At 54.8% G+C, this 27,383-nt stretch overlaps 1 protein-coding gene across 5 annotated transcripts in view; it reads left to right on the plus strand.

Annotated features, from left to right (window-relative positions):
- The window catches only part of RPH3AL (rabphilin 3A like (without C2 domains)), a 133,733-nt gene that overhangs the window by 33,996 nt on the left and 72,354 nt on the right, over positions 1 to 27,383 (plus strand). For 4 of the 5 annotated variants that reach the window (XM_036340949.1, XM_036340948.1, XM_036340952.1 and 1 more), the window contains exons 2-4: positions 20,504 to 20,613; positions 24,365 to 24,508; positions 27,184 to 27,313. In XM_036340949.1, the coding sequence (XP_036196842.1) occupies positions 20,537 to 20,613; positions 24,365 to 24,508; positions 27,184 to 27,313 (351 nt within the window). In that variant the 5' untranslated portion in view covers positions 20,504 to 20,536. Of the gene's footprint in view, positions 1 to 5,028; positions 5,177 to 20,503; positions 20,614 to 24,364; positions 24,509 to 27,183; positions 27,314 to 27,383 lie in introns of those variants that run through there. The other variant, XM_036340950.1, reaches the window with a different exon arrangement.

The following is a 27,383-nucleotide window of genomic DNA, read 5'->3' on the forward strand; positions in this document are numbered from 1 at the left end:
AGTTTGCTTTAGGCCATTGAGTCATCAGCAGGTAATAAAACGCAGATATTCAGCCCTGTGACTATCAAAAGCCCCATTCAGCCTTCTGACCAGACTCCTCAAATTTATATTAATTACTGTTGATCTTGGCTCCCAGCAGTACTGGCCAGTTATTTTAACCTTTTGCTACACTCTGTTTCCCTTGTCTTGAACCCAGGTCAGCGTGGTTAGGTTGCAGTTGGGCATTTCGGGTAGGAATCCCGTGGGAGTGATGCTGTGTCCTTCTCAGAAGGTACAGTGTGTCCGTTTGGGTTTGTCTGGTATTTTCTCGTGGTTAGGTTGCGGTTGGGCATTTCGGGTAGGAATCCCGTGGGAGTGATGCTGTGTCCTCTGTTTGGGTTTGTCTGGTATTTTCTCGTGGTTAGGTTGCGGTTGGGCATTTCGGGTAGGAATCCCGTGGGAGTGATGCTGTGTCCTTCTCAGAAGGTACGCTGTGTCCGTGTGTCCTGTCCCTGGTGATTGATGTGAGTCTTGATCACGTGGTTGAGGTCATGTCTGCCCATTTCTCCCCTGCGATGCTCTGTGTTTTCATTTGCACTTAATAAATATCTTGGGGAAGATACTTGGGGACTGTGCACCTATCCTGTTTCTCCTCAAACTTTTGCCTCCTAATTTTAGTATCCAGCCATGGATCTTGCCTGTGACAGTTACTACAGACGTGTTTTGGTTTTTTTTTAAATGTTTATTGTTAATTACTTAGTATAATCCCCTCTCTAGAGGTGGTCAGTATTAATTTTGGACTAGATATTTTTTAAAATATATATTTTATTGATTTTTTTACAGATAGGAAGGGAGAGAGATAGAGAGTTAGAAACATCGATCAGCTGCCTCCTGCACACTCCCTCCTGGGATCCCCGCAACCAAGGTACGTGGCCTTGGCCGGAATCGAACCTGGGACCCTTCTGTCCGCAGGCTGATGCTCTAGCCACTGAGCCAAACCGGTTAGGGCACTACAGACGTGTTTTAATGGTGATTCTTCCGTTCCTTCATTCTTTCTGCGTTTATTAGTCAGTGTATGAGCGAGCTGCCCCTCTCTCCTGTTTACTTATTTATTCAGTTATTTATATATCATAAGGACCCATAGATATTTACTTATTATAGATTATAATCCAATACAACAGCTATTTCTTTTGTTGCTCAGATTGTTCGAGATTCAGCCCCTGAGAGTTCAGAATGAAAGTGTTTATTGTGAAAGTTTTTAACCATCACAGAAAAGCTGACAGGTAGGTAGTACAAGGAAAACCTGTCGACCTTTCACCCAGATCCAGCGATTCTTAGCATCTGACCGTGTTTGCTTTCTCCCTCCCTCTCTTTCCTCTGCCCCCCTCCTGCCGTGTTTTCACAAATGTGCCATCTGTTGTTGTTTTTTATTGAGGTTAATTTGCAGTTAATCTTTCCATGTCATCCGGGGTTGGTGGCAAAATGTAAGTGGCCAGCTCTTTGTCCCCTGGAGACTGTACCCGCTGCCCTGTCCAGACCCCAGGTTTGTTCTGCACTCTGCGCCATGATTTTTTTTTTAGCAGCTTATTGAGATGTAATTCACATACTATCCATTTAAAGTATACAATTCAGTGGTTTTTAGTACCGATAGGTACAACCATCGCCGCGGCCAGTTCTAGAGCATTTCATCACCACAAAGAGAAACCCCATATTCTTTAGCTATTTATTACCTGGCCTCCTCCCCAGTAAGCCCCAGACAGCCACTGATGTACTTTCTGTCGTGATAGATTTGCCTACTCTGGGCATTTCACAGAAATGGAATCACATGCTGTGGTCTTTTGTTACGGGCTTATTTTAGCATAAGGTTTTCAAGGTTCTTCATGTTGTAGCATCCATCAGTATTTCGTTCTTTTTTAAAAAATATATATTTTATTGATTTTCTACAGAGAGGAAGGGAGAGGGATAGAGAGTTAGAAACACCGATGAGAGAGAAACATCGATCAGCTGCCTGCTGCACACCCCCTATTGGGGATGTGCCCGCAACCAAGGTACCTGCGCTTGACCGGAATCGAACCTGGGACCCTTCAGTCTGTAGGCCGACGCTCTGTCCACTGAGCCAAACCGGTTAGGGCAGTATTTCATTCTCTTTTATAGCTGAGTAAATTGCACTGTATGGTTTTACCATCTTTCGTTTTTCCATTCATCAGTTGATGGCCATTTGGGTTGTTCCTACCTTTTGGCTATTGTGAGCAGTGCTGCTATGAACATCTGTGTGCAAGTTTTTGTTTGAACACTTGTTTTCAATTTTTTGGGGGATATACCCAGGAGTGGACTTGTTGGGTCATAAGGTAATTTCATATTTAACATTTTGAGGAACTTCCAAACTGTTTTCTACAGTGGCTTCACCATTTTACATTCATACCAGCAATAACAAGAGTTAGAACCCAACCAGGATAGAACCCGAAACCCAGGTATGTGTCCTGACCGGAATCAAACATGCAACCTCCTGGCAGACATGACAGCGCTCCAACCAACTGAGCCACACCGGCCAGGGCTCATTGTGTGTTGTTGTTGTTGTTCTTCTTCTTCTTCTTTATGCTACAAAATGTATTTATTTCCAGCCAGATAAAATTCTCCAACTGCATATATGGGTACATATTTTAAGTTCCTTCTTTGATAAATGTCCCGTTCACAAGAGCCATTCCGATGATTAAAATGCATATCAGACAACTACCTCCGTCTCTTAAGATATAATTTAAATAAGCTGCTAATGTCTAAGCCGTAGTCTGGTTATTGACGTGAGTGGCAAGCAATTCTTCACTGAGGAGTCCAGAGCAATAGTGATGCTGCTCCACCGTGAGATCCCACGAGTCAGCAGGCAGCAAGCCCCTCTAGTTCACCTGCTGATGGTGGGGTAGTTGCTGTGGGCCGTGAGCCTTGTGTGAGCACAGAGTTAAGTACCGACAAAGAAGGATGCCATGTGCAAGGCGGAGAGGTGTTTCACAGAACGCGAGCACCATTCGGGCGAGTTAATGGGCTGTAGAATGAAAGCTTGGGGAACGCAAATCTGTTTGCACTCGCCCACTGGGCACTCAATACATATCAAGGTAAGGAGAGAGAATAAATTGGAATGTTGTCTTGGTGCCTAACTTCTGTTTTCGAGATTGAGCTTTAGGCCCTAGCTCGTTTGGTTCAGTGGTTGGAGCGTCAGCCTGCAGACTGAAAGGTCGAGGATTCGATTTCGGTCAAGGGCATGTACCTTGTTTGCAGGCTGCGATGGGGGGTGGGAGGCAGTCGGAGTGTGTGCAAGAGGCAACCAATTGATGTGTCTCTCACATCGGTGCTTCTCTTTCTCTGTCTCTCCCCCTTCCTTCCATTCTTTCTAAGAAATCAATGGGAAAAAATATCATTGGGTGAAGATTAACAACAAAAGATTGAGCTTTAGGTTATGAATTTTTTATATACCATTTTTTGTGGGTTTTTTTTTCAGCGCAGATCATTCTATTTGGAAAGCCATCCATTTCCCTATCTTTAGATTCTTCATTAGCATTTAGAGACTTCTTGCAGACTGCCAGGCTTAGGGGCTCATTGGCTTAAAGAAGAGCGCAGATCGGTCCGCACAAAGGCTTGATTTGGTTCTTGAAAATATTCTGTTTGGCTGGGGCAGAGGGTGCGGAGTGGGGCTGGTGATGGGGCAGGGTGTCTGCCTGGGGGAGGCATGGGCTTGGACACGGGGGCGGATGCCAAGTGTTTCCCTTCGTCTGGAGACACATTGGCCCAGGTGGGGTAGAGCCTGCGGATGGATGGCCATGAACTCCAGGTGGGGACCTGGGCTTGATGTGCACGGGTCTGAGCAGAGCCGGGCTGTGGAGTGCCCATCTGGTGGCAGGGTAGACTGGGTCTGGATGGAGAGCTTGGAGGCAGGGGAACCACTTGGGATCATAGGGTGACTGAGGTCTGGGGGAGCACCTAGGTCAGGCAGTGGGAATGGTGGGGAGCAGGGGCCGTCCAAGACCTGTGCCTTCCTGCCTCTCTGCTCTGTGGGCATTGGGTGGGACGAGAGCAGCACTTGAGACAGGGTCGCGGAGGCCTCTGTCGCGCATGTCCTGGGCCTCGCACCTCTACTCCCAGCCGCTGCTCTGGGAACCCCACGCCAGGCTGCCTTCTCTGCACCAGCCCCGGGCTTCTCAGAACTGCTGGTTGGCCAGTCCCCGCACGTCTCAGCTTCTGTGAACTCCGGGCACACTCCTGCGTTCTGGGAACACGGTGGATGCCTGGAGGGTGCCCCCCGGCCCATTGCTTTCATTGGGCGCCAGATGCTGAATGAGGCAGAGAGGGTGATAGAAAGGGCCTGGGCTCAGCTTAGTCAATTGAGCCAAACTGAGTGTCAGGGGCCAGCTGGGTGGCCTTGAGAGAGAGGCTTTGCCTCCCAAAAGTTGGGTCTGCGCCCCTTCTCTGGAAGAGAGGGGGGCATGCCATCCCCTGGGGATTGTGATAAACTCAGGTGGTCTGCCAGCCAAAGCACCCGGCAGGCAGGCAGTTTCCTGTAGAGCCGGCTGCTGTCCCTTCCCCGTTTGGTAGCTCAGGGTTAAGCTGAGCATATGCAGGCATGTTTTAATGTGTGGGCTCCCCCTGAAAACCTTGCAAATGACTAGCAAAATGCTAGTGGCTCTGTTTGGCCTTTCCCCTGCTCATCTTCTCTCTGGGGGTTTCCCCTCTCTCAGGTCCCCTCCAACCATTGCCTGAGACCCCAGCAGTCCTCGCTATGGTGGTTCATGATGGGCACCCCCACTTGTTTGGGGTCTCAGCCTCTGCTGGCGGAACGGGGGGTGTGCAGAGAGGTAGACAGCTGGTCTCCAGGCAGCACGGCACTTAACCTTGGAGTTGGAACAGAGAAACGTCTGTTTGTGTTTCCATGAATGAGCGGGGCAGCTGGCCCGCAGATAGCAGGCTGGGTCAGCCGGGGGTTGCCTTGGCTACTGGCTCTGAGCAAACAGCCAGGGGCAGGGTCCTGCCCAGCTCCGCTGAAGCGGCGGAAGGAGGAGGAAGTCCCTGGCAGAGCCCCACAGAGCCACCCTGAGAGCTGGCGCGCCGCTGGGGCCGTGCGGGGCACTGGGAAGCCAGCGTGTGGGGAGCTGCTCTGGGACCAGGAGGACTGCCCCTGTCAGCACACCTGAGGATTGGACTTACCCAGCAGGTGAGGAGGGTGGTCTGCGTTCCTTCCGGAAGCTTCTCTGCTTCACAGAGAGGTTTCTCTTGGGCTCCTCCACCAAGCAGCTCACAGGTGGGATCTAAAATCAGATTTTCTCTGCAAAAATTCCCTTTGCCCGGGACTTGCCACATGCACACACATTGCAGGCATGGCAGCAGGCGTGTGTTTCTGCACTAAAAGACAGACAGCATGAACCCCCCAGCGTGAACCAGGGGCCTGGCCGCCCCCGGAGGACCTAGCCATTTTCTGAGCAGAGAATCCCTGGGGCCGGACACCTGCTTACCCTGAGGCCTGATTTCATTCTGATAACCTTCCTGTCAGGTTCTCATTCCATCTCCTGTCCTTTTTTTGTGCTACCAGCCCCCTATCTGACAGTCTGGTGAAGCCTTTGGAAACTTTCTCAAAAATAATGGTTTTAAATGCACAAACAGGTTCTAGAGGAAACCAATTAAATTGACTTAGAGCTATTAGAATGTGTTTTTAAAAAGCAGGTTTTTGATATAGCAATCTGCGTGCTTCCTCGCCGAAGCATTACATAAACAGCCTTGTGGTGGGTGGGTCTAATAACTACTATAATTTAAAAGCAGTGATAAGCATAAATAATATTTCAACTTATCTGTAACACTGTATTGTGATATAAAAGCAGCTGAGACTCTGGTGAAGGACCCAGGCACAGGTAGTAATAATGCTGTGGTGTGTTGCTGATATTCCTAAGTAAAGGCAAGAGAAATTTTCCGTTGTAGGTTAGTGAAACATAAAGAGATCATTTGTTCCCATCCAAGTTCACCGCTCGCCTGTTAAAAACTCCCCAGACAAGCAGTGACCAGAGGAGATGCTTTTCCTGTGTCCTCTCCTGGCATCCATCATGGGAGCTCTCTGTCCTGGTCCTCAGCACTCAGGGCCTCCAGGGGCCACTTCAGAACAGCTTCACGGTCCATGCACACATACCAAGGGGTCCACGGTGCCTGCTGCCATCCACCCCCCAAGGTTAGGCTCTGGGTTCTGTTTCCCCATGTAGAAGGGGGTGAATTTTGTCCCCCAAAAGTTTATGTTGAAGTCCTAACCCCCAGATCCTACGAATGTGACCTCATTTGGAGATAGCGGCATTGCAGGTGTAGTTCGTTAAGATGAGGTCATATCGGCCTCTCCTTTATCTGAATCCAACATGACAAGTGTCCTTAGAAGAGGAAGAGAGACGGCAGAGGGAAGACAGCCGCGTGAAGGCCAGAGGCACAGGGAGGGGGCCATGTGGAGGCGCAGAGGGAAGGAGGCCTGTGAAGATGAAGACTGAGGTTGGCGCGATGCGGCCGCAAGCCGAGGATTGCCGGCAACCCCAGCCGCTGGAGTAGCCACGGGGCAGATACCTCCCCAGATCCTTCAGAGAGAATCCTGCCCCACCAACATCTTGGTCTGGGGTTCTGGGCTCTAGAACTGTCCCAAGCCCCCCATCTTGTGTCGTTCGTTAAGAGGCCCTAGAAGGCTAACGCCATGCGGCCCTGGGAGCACTCGCCCCACAGCCAGCCTGGGAGGCTTCCCTCCTCCCTGTTCCCGAGGAGTCTGGTTACCCTGTAGCCTCAGCTGGGTGATCGCCTTGCCTGGGGGCGTCTCCCTGCCCTGCCTCAGGCCTTTCAGAAACGGCCTCTGGGACACGTAGGCAGAGCCCGTGGCTGCCGAAAAGTCGGGAGGCTGGCCCCTGCAGGGGAGGGGCCGGGGGGGATGCTCTGCGTCTCATCTCACCTGGAGGCTTGGCGAAGCATTTCAGCCTGGGAGTGAGAAAACGGCCTTCGCTTGACAAAAAGACAGGCAGGGATCTGGTCCGCCGGAATGGGTGTGCCAGGGGAGCATTTACTTTCCTGGGGAGGAGACCCCGCAGTGATGAGTGGGGGACGTCTCCCGGGGCCACAAAAAGCAGCCCTGCCCACCGGGCAGCGAACTGAGATGCAGGCTCGTGCCTGGGCATCGTCGGCACTCGGTGAGTGTCTGTTGAACGAAGGAGAGTGATGAAGCCCAGTGGCTGCTGCCTGCCCTTCTGGGGACAGAGCAGATGCTTAGCTCTCTACTCGGCGGGGATGTGCCACGGGCGGGCCGCGGGCGTCCGGGCTGATGCTCCTCCAAGGGCACAGACAGGAAAGGCTGCAGGGGCTGTAGGGTTTCAGAGAGCCCCACCCGAGAGGAGGACGCTGAGCCGGGGGACGCGGACAGGGCGGGTGCCTTGGTCGGTCAGACTCTCACCGAATCCTCCGTAGAAGGGGATGGCTGGAAAGCATTCACCCATCATCCCACCCATCACCCTGCTCCACCAGCGCGTGGCCTCGGCGTTTTCCACGCAGGTCTGTGCCGACAGGGCGCCTGCCATCGGTTTCCACTCCTGCACCTGGTCTTGCCGTCACTCTTTCCAGGTCATTTGTCATGTTGCCATTGACTTGCCCGGTGGTGCCACGGTTGCCCATTCCTCCCGTTGGAGTCCTTCCTAGATTTCCCGTGGTTTTCTTTGGTGTGACCCACCTGGCAGAGGCCGGGGTCACAGGTGAGACCTGGTCAGCGCACGGCCCGCGGGGCTGGGAGGAAGGCGGGTGAAGGCGCGGCAGGTCACACTGCAGGGCCTTCGCGTCCAGGCCGGGACTGGGCGCCAGTCCATGGGCGCGGTGGGCTCCCGGGGGGAGTGAACGTGTGCTGGCCACCTGCCGCCGTGCTTCGGGCCCTGTGAGCCCGGGGACCCCAAGGCGCATCCTGAGGGCTGCAGTCTTCCTAGGGTGACAGGGAAAGTGCCCCTCGGATACAAGGAGAATGAGGTGCTAGGGGAGCCCTGGCCGGTTTGGCTCAGTGGATGGAGTGTTGGCCTTTGGACTGGAGGGTCCTGGGCTTGATTCCAGTCAAGGGCACGTACCTGGGTTGCAGGCTCGATTCCCAACTCAGGTCGGGGCATGTGTGGGAGGCAGCTGATCAATGTATCTTACATCGATGTTTCTCTCTCTCCCTTTCCCTCCCCCCCTCTCTGAAAATCAATGGAAAAATATCCTCAGGTGGGGATTAACAAAGAAAAAGAAATGCTGGTGGGAGGCAATGGGTTGATTTCCAATGGGAGTTGAGTGGGGAGGAGCTGGAGAATTCTGAGAGGACGGTGCTGGGCCTCTGGGTAGACAGGGTGCAGGAAAGGCGGTTCCGTAAGAAGTTCCTGGGAGAAGGCTGAGCAGCCAAGCCCGTCCGGTTCCAGGTGCCTAGAGCGTGAGTTTGTGGAGGGAGGTGGCGGCGGTGAGACTGGAGGGCAGTGTGGGCCTGCTCGTGGATGCCTGGAGTGCGGCCTGGCTTCTTCCTTTGGCGGTGGGGAGCCACGGAAGGCTTTTGAGCATGGCCTGGCCTAGGCTTTAAGGACAACCTCTCTGGCTGCAAGTGAAGGGAGTGAGAGGAGCCACAGGAGGTCCAGAGGCCATTGGGAAGCTTTTGCCACAGTCTGAGCAGGAGTGGGAGGGAACCAAACGGGGCGCGGGCAGTAGCTTCCCTGGGCTCCTGTCATCTCCTGCAGCCCCTGGAGCCCGCCTCCTGCGTAATCAGCCCCAGACCCCAGAGATGCTCCTTGGGGTTTCAGACAGGCCTTTGGGGCCCCCTGTCTGAATCGTTTATCCTCCCACTGCGGGCGGCAGGCGGAGGAAATGTCGATGTGTCGGCTCACCTTATCTTGCTGCTGTTATCATGTTTCCCGTGTCATAGTAACAGAGCAGATGCCAGGGCTGTTGCTAGGGTTCCCTGGAATATTAATACCTGGGTGTAGAGCCGGCGGCTCTCACAGGTGTCGCCGAGGCCTCGGGAAGCACTGCTTGGTGGCAAGTATTCTTTCCTATTTGTCCCTGCTTTTTCTCCCTCCTGTGGGCCTCCCCTCCTCCCCGCTACGCAGCCCCTGCACAGCCAGCTGTCTGGATGGCAAGCCTGGCAGTAGCGGCCGTGCCACCCGCCACTCTCCCCTCCCACGCCCAGGGCAGGCATGACTGCAGGTCACACGCCTTCCCTGCAGAGGCGGGGGCAGGCTCCGTGTCTGCCCGGTGCAGCTCCGCAGGCCTCAGCTCAGGCCTGGCCCTGGCGTGGAGCCTCTTCTCCGGCCCCGCACGGGCCCCTGAGCAGGCTCCGGGCCCTTCTCAGACCCCTCTCCTCGGGCTCGGGCTCTGGCATGGGAGGGGGAGTGGACTGGGTGGTGGTGTTTTTTAATTGTATTATTTTATTTTATTGATTTTTTTTAAGAGAGAGGAAGGGAGAGGGAGAGAGAGAGAAACATCAGTGAGAGAGAAACATTGATCAACTGCCTCCTGCACACCCCCTACTGGGGATTGAGCCCGCGACCCAGGCATGTGCCCTGACACAGGGAATCGAGCAGGTGACCCTCCAGGGGTACACGAGATGGTGCCCCACCGGCCGGCAGCAGAGTGGGTTTTCCTCGCCTCTCGGGTCTCCTGTTCGCCTCCCCGTCTGGTCTCTTGGCCTTTCCACTGCTCACACGTCTGAACATCAAGCTCTGAGCAGCTCTGAGAGGGTTTGGCCAGGGACGGAGGTCAGGGATGGGGTTTTCTGCGCCAAATGCCATTTGTATGAGCTACATGTTGCCATGATAATGCTGCATAAAACCACCCCCAAACTCGGTGGTTCACAGCATTTGCTTATTGCTCCTGAGTCTGTGGGCCGGCCGCTGCTCTTGGCTGGGCCGCACCTGTCATTCCTCAGGGCTCGGCAGCTCGGGGAAAACGCTTCGTCCCCTCGGTCTCCAGCACTTGCTGGTGCCCTGTGCTTGCCTTTGCACACAGTCCCCTCCTAGCCCCGCGGTTCCCTTCAGCCCTTCCATTCCACCCTCCTCTTCCCGCTGTTCTCCCTGTAGCATCTCTTCTCTTCCCACGAGGCAGGACATCCACCCGACACCCTTGATTCAGTGAAAGTTCCCCAGAGATAAAATCAAGGCAGAGAGAATGCCGGGTCTAAAGGTGGGAGAGAGAACCACGCCAGGGCACGGGTGTGGGTGAGAGGAGCTGTCCTTGCTGGGACATTGCCTTTGTCCCCGTCCTGGCCCCGGTAGGTGGGGCAGGGACCCGTGTGTGATCCTTCTCTGAGGGCAGGTGGTTTGACCGACCAGGTATCTTTTTCTGAAGTCAGGTACATCTTAGAGACCGCTGCCGCCGGCCGTGTCTACCCCCACCCCCACCCCGGTGCTAACTCGTTGTACGTTTTGAAGGGCTGGGTGTCAAACGCAGTGTGTTCCTGGTTGGTGGCCATGTGGAGTCACAGGAGTCTGCCCTCATTTCATCCTCACTGCGAGCCTGTGGTGGGCAGAGACCCCCACCCATTTTAGAGAAGAGCATTGGGCTTGCCCGGCCAGTGTGGCTCAGTGGTTGAGTGTCGACCTATGAACCAGGAGGTCGGTTCAATTCCCGGTCAGGGCTTATGCCCAGGTTGCGGCTCGATCCCCAGTGGGGCATGCAGGAGGCAGCCAGTCTATGATTATCTCTCGTCATTGATGTTTCTCTCCCCCCTTCCTCTCTAAAATCAATACAAATATCTATCTGCATAAAAGCCTAAGAGACCATTGCAACTGAACCAATGACCAAACAGGCTGCATGGGGCGACCAGGCTGGGAGGGGGGTTAGTGAGGGGCGACCAAACCACTGAGCAGCAGGCTGCATGGGGCGACCAGGCTGGCAGGGGGGCAGTTGGGGGCAACCAGGCTGGTGGGGGGGGGCAGTTGGGGCAATCAGGCTGGCAGGCAGAGGCAGTTAGGGGTGATCAGGCAGGCAGGGGGGCAGTTTGGGGTGACCAGGCCGGCAGGGGGGGGCAATGAGGGGTGATCAGGCCGGCAGGCAGAGGTGGTTCAGGGTGATCAGGCTGGCAGTTGAGCAGTTAGGAGCCAGTGGTCCAGGATTGTGAGAGGGATGTCCGACTGCAGGTTTAGGCCCGATCCCCAGGAGATAGATAGATAGATAGATAGATTTATTTATTTATTTAATTTATTTTTTTAATTTATTTTTTTAAAGAAGAACATTGGGCTTAGAGGTGCCTGCGTCACTCAGGGCTCTCAGGCCGGTGCTCCCGTGACTGGGTTCTGAGCCCATGAGTCTGTCGCAGGGGAGAGGCCTTTTAAGTAGACTCGGATGCTTGTGGAGAAGAGGCCTTTTATTCGCGATCGCATTATTAAAACCACCCTACTGGAGATTTACAGATAGGTTCTTCCGTCTTCGGCTCTGACCCGGGGAAATGCAAAATGCACGTTATCAGAGGGGACACGTTGCCTCCAGCAGATCTTTTGTCGTGAACAGTTGTACACACTCTTTGGAGAGCCTGTGTCTGAGAGCTTTGAGTGGCTGTGAGCATTCCTGCAGTAAAATCTCAAAAATGCGTGGAAAAAGTGCACTTCCTTTCCCCTTGGGAATTTGTCCCGAGGAAATAAGCACCGATGGGCACAGAGACTTCTCTCCCAGGACACCCACTTCAGGGCTGAGTAGAACAGAGCAGGACTGGAAATAGCCTATGTGCCTCCAAGCAGGAAAACGATGAAATGTACCCAGAACACAGTTGCAGTCGAGAGGCATTTTTTTGAGGACTTTTAATAATGTGAAAGCTGCAATGTGATAAGAAAGCGGGGCAAACGGAGGATGTAATAAAAAGCGAATTTTATTTAAAATCTATACACGAAAACCTAGAAACATGGGAGATCTTACATTAAGATGTGAAGAGTCTTCATTTGGGGAGGGGGTGATGAGCGAGGGCAGGCTGTTTTCTTCCTAACATTCTCAGTGCCCGGGAGACAGCCATGGCGGCTGTGTGATGCCGGTTGCTCCGTGGGGAGCGGCTGTGACCACAGCATTTGGCTGCAGTGACTGACACCCGGTGACGAGCTTTTTGACTTGAGGGAGACAGGAATCGGATCTCCCTGGGCAGATGTTTGTTCTCACAGATCTGCCTCAGGAGGTGCCTGGCTGGCGACCCTCCATTCCCCCAGGAATTTCTCAGGAAATCATCACCAGGCAGCTCCTGTCCCTTCTCCCCCCGCCCCCCGCCCCAATATGGTCCCCTGCGCCCCTGCTGCAGGGTTGAGACGCACTCAGGATGCAGCCTTGTGGGCTTGTCTGGCCCCGGGGAGCTGCTCGGCTCTCAGACGGAGCCCGTGGGCACGCTGCCCCGGGGAGCCCCGAGGAACGGGCTGCTGTGAGCAGACAAGCTGCCGAGGTGGGTAGAGCCGTGTCGGCTTGGTGTCTGGCTTCCCCCTTGTCTGGGGAAAGGCCTCTCTGAGGACGTCGTTCGATTGAGCAGGTATTCACCGCGCACCTACCTTGTGCCCGGCCGGTGCGGGGTGGGGAGAGGACGCAGGGCCCGGGCAGTCGGAGAGACGGCAGCACGTCACAGAAGGAAGGCCTCTGGGGCCAGTTCTCAGGTAGAACGTCCACCTCCCCCAGGACCGGCTTCCTTCCCCAGCAGAACACCCCCCCACACACACACCTATCACACACCACACACATCTCACACACACACACCATACATATCACATACAACACACACCACATACACATCACACACACCACACATACCATACATATCACATACATCAGACACATCAGACACACACACCATACATATCACACACCACACATATCACATATATCAGACACACACACCATACATGACCACCCCCACACACATCACACACATACACGAACACCACACACACCATACACAACCACCCCCGCACCACATACACCACACCCATCACACCACCACACACATCACACACATCAGACACACACACCATGCATATCACATACCACACACACACCACACATATCACACACAGCACACATTTCACACATATCACACACATACCATACACGATCACCCCCCTACATATACCCCCCCACACATCACACACATCACACACAAACACCACACACACCACACTTACATACCACACACCACACCCACCACACATATCACACATACACTACACCACACGTATCACACACACCACACATATCACACACACCACACACGACCACACATACGTATACCACACACACCATACACACATCACACACACATACACAAACACTACACACATGATACACAACACACACACCACAACCCCATATACAACACCCACACTATACATCACACAGCACACACGCCTCTTGCCCAGCCTCTTTCTCTCACGCTGGAAGGACTCCGACAGGCCTGGCCCATGCCCCCCCCCTCGCTTAGAGAAGGACCAGTTCTGTGCGCCCTCTCCCCACTGACCCCCCTCCCTGCCTCTGCCCGCCAGGCCCTGCCGTTGCCCTCCGTCCCCTGTGAATGTGTGTGTTCTCCTTCCCTGCCTTTTCCTCGGCTTTTTAAAGCCTCTGGTTTGTTCCCTCATCATCTGATTTCTGTCCAAGACAGATCGACATTTATTAATACACGGGCACATCCACATGCACCTCACATGACCCTGCTCTCGGGAAGTTGTAAGGCCCCAGCTCCCGAGGGTCTGGGCCGGCGCGGCAGGGCCTTGGGAAGGGGCCCTCCCTGACGCTCCCCGAGACCCGCTGGATGGGGAGCGGAGCCCAGGAGGGTGTGCTGGGTGGTGGTGGGCACCACTTGGCAGGGAGCCCTGGTCGAAGGGGCGTGAGAAGCTGGGACGGGTTGGCTGGCGAGTCAGGGAGCCGGCAGCTGGCTCAGACTGAAGAGGTTGGGAGAACCTAAGCTGGCTTCGTTGGCAATTTCCTAAAATATGGCTCCTCAAGCTGCCCTTCCTCTCCCATCTGTCCCGCGGTTGCTCTGTGTGGGCGAAGGACAACTGTGCCTTCTGAGGTGCCAGCCGCAGCCCAGCAGCCCCTGGGTGGGGCCGAGTTCTCACCCCCATGAACCTGCTCAGCCACAGACGTGGCCTCGTGAAGACCCTCCAGCCAGTGCCCATGCCCAGCCCCGGGAGGTGACATCCTCTCATCCACCAGACCTGCAGCATGGCCTCCAGGGGCTCATCTTCCCTGAAGCTCCATGAATGAGGGGGTGGGGCACCCGGGGGTGCACTCCTCCTCCCGCACCCGCAACGAGGCTGGGTGAGGGCTCAGATCCCGCCCCCCAGGTTGGAGCAGCCACCAGCCTCCCACCCAGGACCCTTCATGAGTCCCCTGCCTGCCCCCTGTGCCTCCCTCCTGCAGCGTGGCAGGGCAGAAGCGGGCATTGCAATCGCACAGGGCAGTCCCTCCAGCCTCGGGTACCGAGGAGGAAACTGAGGCCCAGGCTGTCCCTGGTCTTCCCGTAAGTTTTCATAAAAGCCAGACTTCCTTTTTAAAAATATGTTTTTATTGATGTCGAGAGGGAGAAAGAGAGAGAGAGGGAAAGAAAGAAAGAAGAGAGAGAGAGAGAGAGAGAGAGAGAGAGAGAGAGAGAGAGAGGAAGGAAGGAAGGAAGGAAGGAAGGAAGGAAGGAAGGAAGGAAGGAAGGAAGGAAGGAAGGAAGGAAGGAAGGAAGGAAGGAAGAAAGACCCATGATCTGCTTCCTGCACACCCCCTACTGGGGATGGAGCCCACCCACCAGGCCTGTGCCCCCTGACTGGAATCGAACCAGTGACCTTTCAGTGCATGGGATGATGCTCAGCCAACTGAGCCATACCAGCCAGGGTATAAAAGCCAGACTTTCATGGGTTTTTCTCCCCTAATTGAGTCTTCTCTCCACCATCCTCACTGCTCTAAAACTCTTCCCTCCACACGTCCGGCACAAGGTGCAGAGAAAGGAATATTGGTGAAGGGTTAGTAGACTGGCATAGCGAGTTCTGTGACTTTTTCTCAGCTTCTTTTTTCAAAAAATGTATTTTTATTTATTTCAGAGAGGAAGGGAGGAGGAGAGAGAGATAGAAACATCAATGATGAGAGAGAATCATTGATCGGCTGCCCCCTGCACGCCCCACACAGGGGATCAAGCCTGCAACCCAGGCATGTGCCCTGACCAGGAATCCAACCGTGACTCCTGGTTCATAGGTCGACGCTCAACCACTGAGCCACGCCAGCTGGGCTTTTCCCAGCTTCTTAGCCTCCCTTTCTCTTCTGTGCAACAGCAGAAACAATGATTAGATTTAAGAACGAAACACAGTACCCTGTGGATGGTCACAGAGTTGCTTTGGCTAAAGTTTTAAAAAACAAAGCAAAGAAATTGCCCTCAAATGGGTCAGAGGACAGAAAAATGTTAGTTTGGGGCCCCTTACCAGTGATCCCCAAACTCTGGGAAGTGATTCAAAGGGTTAAAATAAGGTTTATCCCCTAGCCCAGTGGTCGGCAAACTCATTAATCAACAGAGCCAAATATCAACGGTACAATGATTGAGATTTCTTTTGAGAGCCAATTTTTTTCAACTTAAACTATATAGGTAGGTACATTGTTATGAACTTAATCAGGATACTCCTAAGGCTTAGGAAGAGCCACACTCAAGGGGCCAAAGAGCCGCATGTGGCTCGCGAGCCGCAGTTTGCCGACCACGGCCCTAGAGATTCGTTTGGGGTGCTTTGTTTGGGGCCCTGAGGCCGTGCTGTGTCTCTGCCTGTGTTTGCTGCTGTCTCCTCCTGGATTTCCCCGCCTGTCCCACCATAAAGGAGATGAAGGTTCGAGCACGAGAGCACAGGATCCCTTCTTTCTTCCCGCCTCCTCCCCCTGCCCAGCTCCACACCCTTTTGGTTCAGAAGCTTCTGAAGAAGAGGGGCTTCCCATCCTGAGGTCCCTGCTTGCCCCTCCTTCCGAGATCACCCCCTGCCCCGGTGAGGATGCCTGGCAGAGAGGGGAGGGCCCTCCAAATTTGGTGCCCAGCTGCCCCAGGATGGGCAGGAAGGCCCTGAGCCTTCCAGTCCTGGCAGCAGTGGCCTGAGATGTGGCGGCCCCTGCAGGCAGATGCAGGAGCTGCAGCATCTGTGAGGCAATGACAGGTGGCTGCTGGGGCACTCAGTTCACCCAGGACACAGCCTCTCCAGCCAAAGGGACCACCACTTCCATTGTGTAAAGCTCCCAGAATACTGTAGCCCCCCTCCTTATCTGCGGTTTTATTTGCTGTGATTTCAGTTAGCTGCCGACTGAAAATATTAAATGGGAAATTCCTGGAATAAGCAATTCATGTTACAAATGCTGCGCCGTTCCGAGTAGCATAAGGGCATCTCGTGCCATCCTGCTCTGTCCTGGCTGGGATGTCCATCATCCTTTGTCCAGCGTATCCGCGCTGTTTATTCACTTAGTAACTGTCCGTTATCACATCCGCTGTCACAGGATCGCGGTGCTTCTGTTCAGGTCACCCTTATTTTACGTACTAATGACTCCAGAGCACAGCGCTATTGTGACTAATCTCTTACTGTGCCTGATTTACACATTAACTGTATCCGAGGTATTGTACGTGCATCCTCTGGAGGTCTTGGAACATATGCCCGCGGATGAGGGGGTCCACTTTATTTTTAATATAATAATAATAATATAAAGAAACAGGGCGACCGAGTTGTAGTATATTTTAAGTGTTTACTTGGAACGGGTAACGCTTTTGACACCTACACAGCAGTGTGACTGTGCTATTCACAAGGTAACAAATTAAAAAACGAAACGAACCACAGGGCACTGAAGGCTGGAGGTGGGGCACCTGGTTACCAGGTGTACCGGTTAATAAGGGGATTTTTTTCAGTAGATGGAGTTACACGTATGTTGATATATGTGCGATTTGATATGTACGCTATTCTGTTGTATTGACAGCAAGCTTCAAAACTTCACATGTCAAATTTTCTGAAGGTGTTAACATCATAGATATTTTTACACTTAAAAATGTCGAATTCCGTGCCCAAAAAAAGAGCATTTGTGGGAAGTTTTAACTCATTACTTTATTTTGAAGAAAAGGGCTGCTGAATACTTCGGGAAGCTTATGGTGAACATGCTCCATCTCAAGATACTTGTGAACGCTGGTGTAAACGCTTTAAAAGTGATGATCTTGATGTGAAAGACAAAGAACGTCCAGGTCAACCAAAAACGTTTGAAGACCAACAGTTACAAGCATTATGGGATGAAGATGCATGTCAAACTCAAAAACAACTTGCAGAAAGATTAAACGTTGCTCAGCAAGCAATTTCCGATCGTTTACAAGCAGCAGGAAAGATCTTAAAGAAAGGAAAATGGGTGCCACATCAACTGAACGAAGGACAAATGGAAAACCGAAAAGTCATCAGTAAAATGTTGCTTCAACAGCACGAAAGAAAATCTTTTTTGCATTGAATTGTGACTGGCAATGAAAAGTGGATTTATTTTAAGAATCCCAAACGCACAAAGTCATGGGTTTATCCAGGTCAACCAACAACATCGACTATAAGGCCAGATCACTTCGGAAAGAAGACAATGCTCTGTGTTTGGTGGGATCAGGAAGGCGGGGTGTATTATGAGCTTCTAAAACCAGGTGAAACCGTTAATACTGTTCGCTACTGACAACAAATAATCAATTTGTACCACACTTTGATCGTGAAATGACCAGAATGTGCCAGAAGACACGGCAAAGTAATTTTGCTTCATGATAGCACAATCACACACTTGAAAACCAGTTAAAGACACGTTAAAAGATCTTGCCTGGGAAGCATTAACCCACCCGCTGTATTCACCAGACCTTGCTCCTTCATATTCCCACTTGTTCCGATCGATGGCACATGCACTTTCTGAGCAGCACTTCAAAACGTACGAAGAAGTGGAAAATTGGGTCTCTAAATGGTTTGCCTCAAAACAAGAAAAGTTCTATTGGGGCGGTATCCACAAATTACCTGAAAGATGGGGGAATGTGTAGCTAGCGATGGACATTACTTTGAATAAAGCACTTCTGATGTTTCTCTTGAAATTATCGTGTTTTCTTTGATTACAAAATCCACATTATTAATCGGTACACCTGGCAAAGTTGTGAGTCTCATTTTTTTTTACCCCACCTGTGTTTTCCTGGATTGTATGTTAGTCTCATTTGAGAGAAGATCCAGACTTTAAATCTGAGGGGGCCATCGATGATGGTGGCATCCCAGTGTGGTCTGGCCATGGGGTCTCCATGCGTCTCTCCCCTTAGGCAGTCTGCAGGGGGAGGCAGGTGCCTGAATGTGCTTACTGAGTGGGATAGAGAGACCCCTGTGGTCAAGGTCGTGGACTTGGTCCCCGTGTGGGTCAGTTAGCTGTAGTCTGCACGCTGCCCCCTGCTGGTCATCACAGAAATGGGTGACACTAGTCTGGAATAGCCATTTTCAAGCCATGGGCTGGGGGTCCCCAACAGATTAGGGGGTCTACAAGATCGAAATTACTTTCATAATAATAATAAGGCATTTGGTCTCATTGTCTCGCAAATGTGAAGAGTTTATTGATATGGTTTCAGATGCCACATTAGAATTAATCTTTAAGAAATAACCAACTGTTGAGTTTTGGTGCCGTGTGAGAGATTAGCCACAATGACCTGGAAATGCGCCCCCCTTTCCAACCTTGGCACGTATCTGTGAGAGTCTGGCTTTCTTTCATGCACTTGAATAAAACCACATATCGCAAAAGATTGGATGAAAAAGCAGATGTGAGCACCCAGCTGGCTTTGTTAAGCCACCCATTACATAGGTTTGTAAAAATGTCAAACAATGCTATTAGTCTCACTCAGGGTTTTTGTTTTGAGAATAGTTATTTTTTTTAAATGAACATCTAATGGGGTTTTTATTTTTAATGAATTTTAAGTGTTTTCTCTGTCTAATATCTCATATTAAAAATATCAATAGATATAGCCCACATCACTTGGAGTCCTCAAGAATTTTTATAAAAATTTAATGAGATATAATTCTCATACCATAAAATTCACACTTTTCAAGGTGAAGTCAGTGGTTTTCGTGTATTCCACAAAGTTATGCAACCATCACCACTAACTCCAGAACATTTCCATCAAAAAGAAACCCCGCACCCCCTAGCAGTCATTCCCCACTCCTTCCCCCCACACCACCACCCAGTCCTGACAACTGCTAATCTACTCTTTGTCTCTAGGTTTGCGTGTTCTGAATAGTTCATATAAACAGAACCATACAATATGTAGTAATCTTTGTGCCTGGCTTCTTTGACTTAGATTAATGTTTTCAAGGTTTATCCGTGTTATGGCCAAATAGTATTCCATTGTTTGATAAGCCACTCTTTACTATTTTGTCAGTTGATGGACCTTTGAATTGTTGCCACTCTTTGGCTATTATGCATAATGCTGCCGTGAACATTCACGCGCAAGGTTTTGTGTGGATGTGTTTTTCAGTTCTCTTGGGCATATCCCTAGAAGTAGTTTCTGGGTCAGATGGTTTAACATTTGAGGAACTGCCAAGACTAATTTCCAACCTCAGTGATTTTTCAGAGTGTAAAGGAAGAAGTCCTGTGACTCTAGCCGGTTTGGCTCAGTGGACAGAGCCTGGGCCTGCGGACTGAAGGGTCCCGGGTTCAATCCCGGTCAAGGGCACATACCTCGGTTGCAGGCTTGGTCCCTGGCCCTGGTTGGGGCACATGCAGGATCTCTCTCCCATCACATCGGCGTTTAAAAAAAGAAAGAAGTCCTGTGTTTGAGAGCCACTGGGCTGGGTGGGATTGGACAGGGGAGTGTGACAGCTCAGCACAGCCCTGGTCTTTGCCCTGGGGTTCCTTCCCTCAAAAATGGCTCTCTCTTCTGTGCTCTCTCCCCTCTGACACATACCCTGGGTGGCAAAGAGAGAGCCGGTAGGCCAGGCTGCAGAAGGTAAGCCGCCAGGGAGTTCTGGAGCGGCGTCATGTCTCTGCAGATTTCAAGGGCGCCCTCTACGCCGTGTCCCCTGCAGCTGTGCAGGGTGGCAGCCTGGCTGCAGCCGCCTCTCTCTGCCTCCTTCCTGCTCTGGCACCGGGATTGCTGGCTGTGCCGAATCCCGCGGGGAGCAGCGTCTGTGAGGCCTTGTTAGCAGAGCTGAGGAAGGCAGCTGGCTTCAGCCACCCATGTGCCTGGGCCGCTGCTCCGGACCCCCTCCCCCAAGAGGGGCTGTCTAGCCATAGCCCCCACCCCTGCCCCGGCCCCTCCTGCGAGGTGATGTGCTAGGCACGCACGGCAGGCGCTGTACTTGAAGGGCGCAGCCTCCTCCCACCCCGCCAGGGGTTTGCCAGCCTTTGAAAGAGGAGTTTGGAGGGAATAGAGTTTGGCTGGAGGAGTGATTCTGATGGTGAGCCTCCAGGCGTCAGGGGCAACGTACGGGGAGAGGTTGGCAGTGCCCGTGTGCGGGGCCTGCGGGACCTGCCTGCCACCTGCACCCCAGCCAGTGACGCGCTCTCTCTTTGTCCTCTTCTCCCCCAGATGTGACGCCCACGCTGGCTGGGGGCTCTGAGCATGGCCGACACCATCTTCGGCAGCGGCAGCCACCAGTGGGTCTGCCCCAATGACCGGCAGCTCGCCCTGCGAGCCAAGTGAGTACCTCCGAGGCCCGGGCCGGCCTTCCCTTCCTTCGCCGTCGTGGTTCCCTCCTTCCTTTGGCAACATTCAGTCCCAGGGACCCAGAGAGAGAAGTTTGGAGACAAGTGCCTCTCGCGTAGACACCAGGCTCCACGCCCTGAGCTGGGCCCTGAACAGCCGTTCACGCATGTAACCGCCAGGCGGAATTTCTCTCCATTTCGCAGGCGCGGAGAGTGAGCCGGGGCCCCCTGCCAGGGCCAGGGCCACACCGGGACCCTCCTGACGCCCGCACCCGTGTTCTTTGTCACCACCGGCTGCCGGGAGCCAGGCCACTCCCTCCCCTTCTCTGTGAAAAGCATACATCCACCTGTCCCTGCGTCTCCAGCCCCTGAGCCCCTGGAGGCGGGGACTCCTGGGTTGCTGGAGGCCCATTGGTAATTGGGTGCCTGGCCCTGACAGAGGGACAGAGTGAACGAGGAGCCGAAACACACACACAGCCGGCGGGCGCCCAGGGCTGCTCCACGCTCCTGGCCCCTCCTGGCCCATCACAGTCCCTGCAGTTCCGGCTGCCCCCTCGGGGTCCTGGTTTTCCTGCTGCCTCTCCTCCTGGTGACCCCTCAGCTCCGTGCCGCTCAGACGGCCTCCGCCTGCTGTTCCCCTTTGGCTCAAGGCCAGGGGCTCGCCGATGCCCCTCCTGCCTTCCTGTTTCCTGTCTCTCCAGGGAGCTGGGGGGTCCCTGGTGTCCGATAAACCTAAGCGTCCCCTTCATCTGTCAAACTGTGTCAGTTACCAGAGCCGGCATTTCCCAAATGGGACCGAGTTCAAAAAATTTTTTTTTGCAATTAGATGTGAGGAGCCTGCAGGGACCCAGCACCGCAACATCAAAGGGGAGAGAAATGAGTCTGAAATGCCCGAGAAGAGCGCAGTCCTGCCCGAGTCGCAGGAATCTTTGCACAACAGTTAATTTGTCCTTCTCACCGGGTGGCTCAGCCCCCACAGGGGAAGTACCAGGAGGAAACCAGCCCCTCTCCCTGTCTCCGGATGCCAGGCAAGCTGTGTCCTGCCTGGCGGGATACGAGGAGGAGGCGGGGAGAGCTGTGTTCTGGGGCTAAGGGTGACCCCTCGCCACCCCTCCAGCATTTCCGTCAGTTCTCCCTGACCTTGTCTTGCACTCAGCAGCAGCCAGAGCTGTCGTGGCACCTTTTAGAGGAGCAAATGCTTTTATCTTCTCCCCGGGGTGTGCCGCCGTAATGCCAGGCTCCTTGTAATGCCAGGCTCCTTGTAATGCCAGCCTCCTTGTAATGTCAAGCTCCTGGTAATGCCTGGGTAAAGGAGGGTGCTACAGATCCCCACACCCAGGCACTGCACTGAGGGTCCCTCTGGGAAGCCTGGGGAAATTGCCTTTCCTCGCTCTCGCTCGGTCTGTCCTTCTGTCCTCCAGCCACCATCGGACATTTTCTGAACCCTGACGGTGTGCCTGGCACTGGTTGCACAGCAGCCAGCGAGACCACCATGGTCTCTCGTCTCCAGGCACTCATGGGGGGGCGTGAGCTCTGTACACACACTCACCCATGTGCTGTGACAGCGGGGGTGGGAGGGGTGCTGACTTCATTGGAGAGGCTTCCCTGAGGGTGTGATACTTGTGTTGATCCTGGAGGAGAGTTAAATGTTAGATGGGAATACAGGGGAGGGGCTTCTGGAAGAAGGAATGGCATGTGCAAAGGCCCTGGGGTAAAAGGACCATGAAGAGGACCTATCAGGAGGCCGGTGTTGAGGGGAATGCAGAGCGTGAGTGAGACGGTGAATGGGGTAAAGGGAAGACGGGGAGGTGGGCAGGGCCGGATGGGGCAGGGCCTGGTCCTCCAGGGATTTGCATTTGGAGGGGAGAACGAGGGTCCCACTTGCCTCAGCATAATGTTTCAGCCTCTGATGGCACATTGTTTTGACCGCAGTCCCACTGGGAAATGCTGGCTCTGGAACTGACACAGTTTGACAGATGAAGGGGACACTCAGGCTTATCTGACACCAGGGACACCCCCCTGCCACCCCCCAACCCCCCCACCCCACCCCCCGCCGCCAACTCCCTGGCGCTCTGCCCAGGCCTTATGAAAGCTGAGAGTGGACACTTTACCACCTTGGAGGGGATCAAGAAAAGCCTCCTGGTGAAGATCGTGTCCAAAAGCACAGGAGTGCACCGCGGGAAGGGGCTTAGCGAGGGGGGCACGCTCCCCAGGTGCAGGGCACAGCGTGAGCAAAGGCCTGGCGACAGCATGCAGCCCAGGGACGGGGGGAGCAGTTGTTGCTCATGCATACCACGTGAGGCCAGGGATTGGGGGCCCCCCCTCTGGGGACGTACCGATGGGTGCCGGGCACCCCTGGAGGTTCTTCCCCGGGGGCTGCAACCTGAATGGCCTCCTTTGGCTCTGAGGAGGGGCACCTCGGGGAACACGATGCTCAGGGACAGCCATGCCCATAGTGGGAACGGGGCCTGATGGGACAGGGCTAGGGAGCAGGGCAGGAATCAGTGAGAATGTAAATGGCTGGGGTTCAGTGGGTGAGCAGATAGAGGTGGGAAGGAAGGTTCGGAGGAGGCCCTGGGGGGGGCCTGGCAGGGCCGTTGGCAGCCGCTAGATGCTAGGTGGGAGCTCCCCTGGCCGGGAGGCCTGCCGACTCCTGACTTGCCTTTAGAAAGGTAGAGGCATCTAGCTGTGCCCGGCCTCTTCTCTCCTCTGAGGATGGGGAGGCCTGCTTTGCAGGCTGACACGAGGTCCAGAGGGGGTGTCTGCAGAGCCTCGGGCTGGCCCTGCGCCCGCCGGGACAGGTGGCGGTGCTGGTGCCCTCCCTCCTCTGACTGGTTCAGTTCCCCTTATTATACAGCCTCCTGACACCCACCTGCAGCCCCCAGCAGCGTGTCCCAGCACCGATGAGCCTGGCATCAACGAATGTGCGTGGAATAAATAGCTCTTGTCATTTTTAATTAAATAAATGTTTGTGCCGTTGATTGGGCATCTGTCTCCCCAGCATATTCTAGTCTTCACGGCGGAGACATTGCCATCTTGTCCATCTCTGTTCCCAGCAACTGGTACAGAATGTCTCGGAGAAGCTGGGACCCAGGGCAGGGAGTGGGGGGCTGGGCCGGCTGCTGCCACCCTCTCCCCACCTAGAAAAACAGAAAGGGTTTGAGTCCTTGCCCTCGGCCCTGGCCACAGCCACAGCCACAGGAGGTGTCACCGCAGCCCAGTGGAGTGGAGACGGCTGAGCCCCTGAGCCAGGCCCCAGCCACCTCTCCTTCTTGCCTGCCCCGGCCACCTCTCCTCTCATGCAGCTCCATTACCCTCCTGCCCTCAAACCCTGTCTTTTCAAAATGCTGTCAATCTCCTTTTATCCTCAAGGCTCATGCTAAACCTAATTACAGTTCTTTCCTATCCCTTCCTAAGCGCCATCTCACTGTCTTCTGTGATGCAGATCTAGGTTCTATTCTTCGTTTGCTCATCCTCTATGCTCCTCCCTCAAAACCTCACACACCATGGCCGTGGCCGTGGCGGTGGCCGTGGCCGTGGCCGTGGCTTCTCCATTTGTACAGCGGGCGCATTCCGTGCTCCCACCTCCCGGGGGCGCTGAGATGGTGCTGCCGTCTCTGTGAGTGGGTGGCAGCGCCGGCACGTGGAGCCTGGCAGCTCCCGTTCCCTGAACCCTTCCCCCTGTGGCTTTGGCAGGGTGTTGGGGTCTGCACCGGGGTGACCTCAGCCTGTGTTCTCTCCCGAGGCTGCAGACAGGCTGGTCTGTGCACACCTACCAGACCGAGAAGCAGAGGAAGAGCCAGTGCCTCAGCCCGGCCGAGGTGGAGGCCATCCTGCAGGTCATCCAGAGGGCCGAGCGGCTGGACGTCCAGGAGCAGCAGAGGGTCGGGTAAGGGCGCTCGGGCTGGGCCAGAGCAGACGGGAGGAGAGCAGGGCGCTCAGTGCCAGGCCAGGGGGCGGCCAGTCTGGCGCCCTCACCCCAGGGCTGGCTTTCCGCCCTGCAGTGCAGACGCGTAACCCAGCCCATCGAAGCCTCGGTATCCCCACCTGTAAGATGGGGATAGCGGCAGCTGTGTGGGCCCAGGCTGTGGGGGTGAGAGCGGTGCAGTGTTAGGGACTGCGCAGCTCTGCACACCGAAGGGCCCGCTGTGGCCCAGCAGCGAAGGGTTTCGGCGGAGGCCGACCCTGGATGGCCCCACCTGAGACTCCATCAGAAGACACTCCCCCGCTTGTGCTGAGCTCTTGTCCCGGCCTCGGCCTCCGGGCTCCAGAGTGGACGACCTCACAGTCCTCAGCCCGCTCTGTGGGGCCTTCTCTTGCTTGTTTCATTCCAAAAGCCGTTCGCAGTTCCTGGAGAATCCGAAGAGCACGCGTGGGAGAACAGACGCAGAGCGCTGCCCCGGGCCGAGCTCACTTGGTTCCGACCTCCGTGTGCTTCTTCTGTTTCTCCTTTTCTCCTAAATGTGTGACCATTGCAAAAAGTCGGACACGGTAGACACACCCGGTTCCAGACAGTGAAAGACCCCTGCGAGGACCCTGCGAGGACCCTGCTCTCCCAGCGGCTCCGTGTGCCTGGCTCAGTCACACGGCCTCTTACTGTCGTCGTCACAGGAGGGTTTAGATCAGACTCCTTATCTCGCTTTTCTCCCACCCGAGCTGGCTCCGGCCCTGGGCTGCCCCGGGCCCTGCAGGCGCTCGCAGACGCCCCAGCTGACGATCGACACCCAGGAGGGTGTGCGGAGAGCAGGGGGGTGTTCCCTGTGGGCTCCTCTGTGAGTAGGAAGCACATGTGCCCGCTCCTCCCTCTGGGCGGCCGCCTGTGCCTCCCTGGGCGGCTCCCATGGCCTGGCCCCTCTGCGAGCACCGGGTTTGCCAGGGGCACAGAGTGGCCCAGAAGGCAGTGCCTCGGGTTCACCGTCTCAGAAGGAGGAGGCGGGTGCATGCCGTGTGTTTCATGAGTGAGGAGGCAGGAGGTCGCACTGACGGGGTCCCCGAGAACAAGCGGGTCAGGCCAGGGCGGATGCTCCGGAGGCCCTGCAGGTCCTGGTAAGGGACCGTGACCCCGTGGAGGTCAGGAGTGCTGGCTAGAGGGCAAGGGGGGAGGCCGCCTCCTGCCCAGTCTGCTCTCCCTCGGCCCCAGGCAGAGTCTGGGAGCAGATCGAGTTGCCATGGGAGTGGGGTCTGGGTGGGGACCCAGGCTTCGCCTCTTAAGAGCTGTGTGACCCTGGCAAGTGACTCCACATCTCTGAACCTCAGTCTTCTCATCTTTAAAATGGGAAGAAATAGCATCTTCCTCACGGCGGCGGGGGTGGGGGGGGACGGGGGGGGGGGGTGTGACGATGAGAGGAGATAGTGTAGCCATACTCTGTCCTTCATTCACTCAGGAACTCTCACTGGGTGTCCACTGGGCACTGGCGATGCTGCTGCCAGCACAGCAGCAGTGGCTGCCCGCTTCACAGAGATCGCAGCACTGCTTATCGGTTGTCATGAAACGGGTCACAGTGGGCTGGGGGACCCCGAGGAGGGCACCTACCCCAGGCTCAGTGGGGTTCATGGAAGGCTCCCGGCACTCAGCTTCAGAGGTCAAAGACGGGCTCTTTCTCGCTCTCTCTCCTTCTGCTTCATCTGCCCTGTCGCTCAAACCAAAGGCCTCTGTGCCTTCCTGGGTCTCTCTTTCCTCCCCTCACCCGCAGGCCATCGAGGCTGCCTCTGAAACACAGCCCATCCCAGGCTCCACCTCCTTCCTCAACTCCCACCACCTGCTGCTGGCTTCTCCCCCCCCCCAACCCCCCCCCCCCAACACACACCCCTGTAATCCTGAGTGAGCTTTTAAAAATGTCACTCGGATCAAATCACTCCTCTGCTTAAACTCCTCAGTAGCTTCCCATTGACCTGAGAGAATAATCCAAGCTCCGCTTTGTGGCCGACAGAACCATGTAATCCGCCTTCCTCACCCCTCCCGCCTGCCTTCATCCCAGGCCCCCTGCCGGGTGCTCAGAGCACAGCCACCCTGGCCTTCTGATCATGCCGGGGTGCGGGCCTTCCTCACGGGGAACGTTCCAGGCTTCCCTCTGCCTCGGGCTTCCCCTCCCCAGCTCTGCACATGGTCCGGTCCTTGTCATCCTTCAGCTCTCAGCTCGGATGTCCTCAGAGAGGCCTCCCCGGGCCACATCTAACATGCCCCTGGCCCTGGGAGCCTCCCTCCCGCCCACTCACTTTATTTCATGGTGCTTTCCCCTCGGAAGGCAGTTTGCTTGTTCCTTGTGCCTGGACTTTCGCCCTTTATTGAGCATAAGTTCCGTGAGAGCAGGGGCCATGTCTGCCTCTGGCTTGTTTGCTACCATATTCCCAGCATCCAGCCCCTCATGGATGCTCAGTCAGTATTGGCGAGTAAGTGAATGATTAGGGGTTCTAGCCAGGGAAAGAGGCGGGCAGGGAACAGTGCCCCGGGCGAGGGAACAGCACCCAGGCTTGTGTAGGGTGGGGCCCGTGGCAGCCAGGTCCGGGCCGTGGTGGGGATGGAGACAGGAAGTCCCTCCCATCGGACTGTGTCCTGTGCTGCAGGCGGCTGGTGGAGCGGCTGGACACCATGAGGCACAACGTGATGGGGAACGGCCTGTCCCAGTGTCTGCTCTGTGGAGAGGTGCTGGGCTACCTGGGCAGCTCGTCCGTGTTCTGCAAAGACTGCAGGAAGGTAAGGCCCTGCTCTGGCCCTGCCACTCTGGCTGCCCAGCCTGGACCAGTTCTAGTGCTGGCCCAGCTCT

This window comes from Myotis myotis, unplaced genomic scaffold, assembly GCF_014108235.1.
Source record: "Myotis myotis isolate mMyoMyo1 unplaced genomic scaffold, mMyoMyo1.p scaffold_m19_p_17, whole genome shotgun sequence".
In the NCBI taxonomy this organism is placed as follows: domain Eukaryota; kingdom Metazoa; phylum Chordata; class Mammalia; order Chiroptera; family Vespertilionidae; genus Myotis; species Myotis myotis.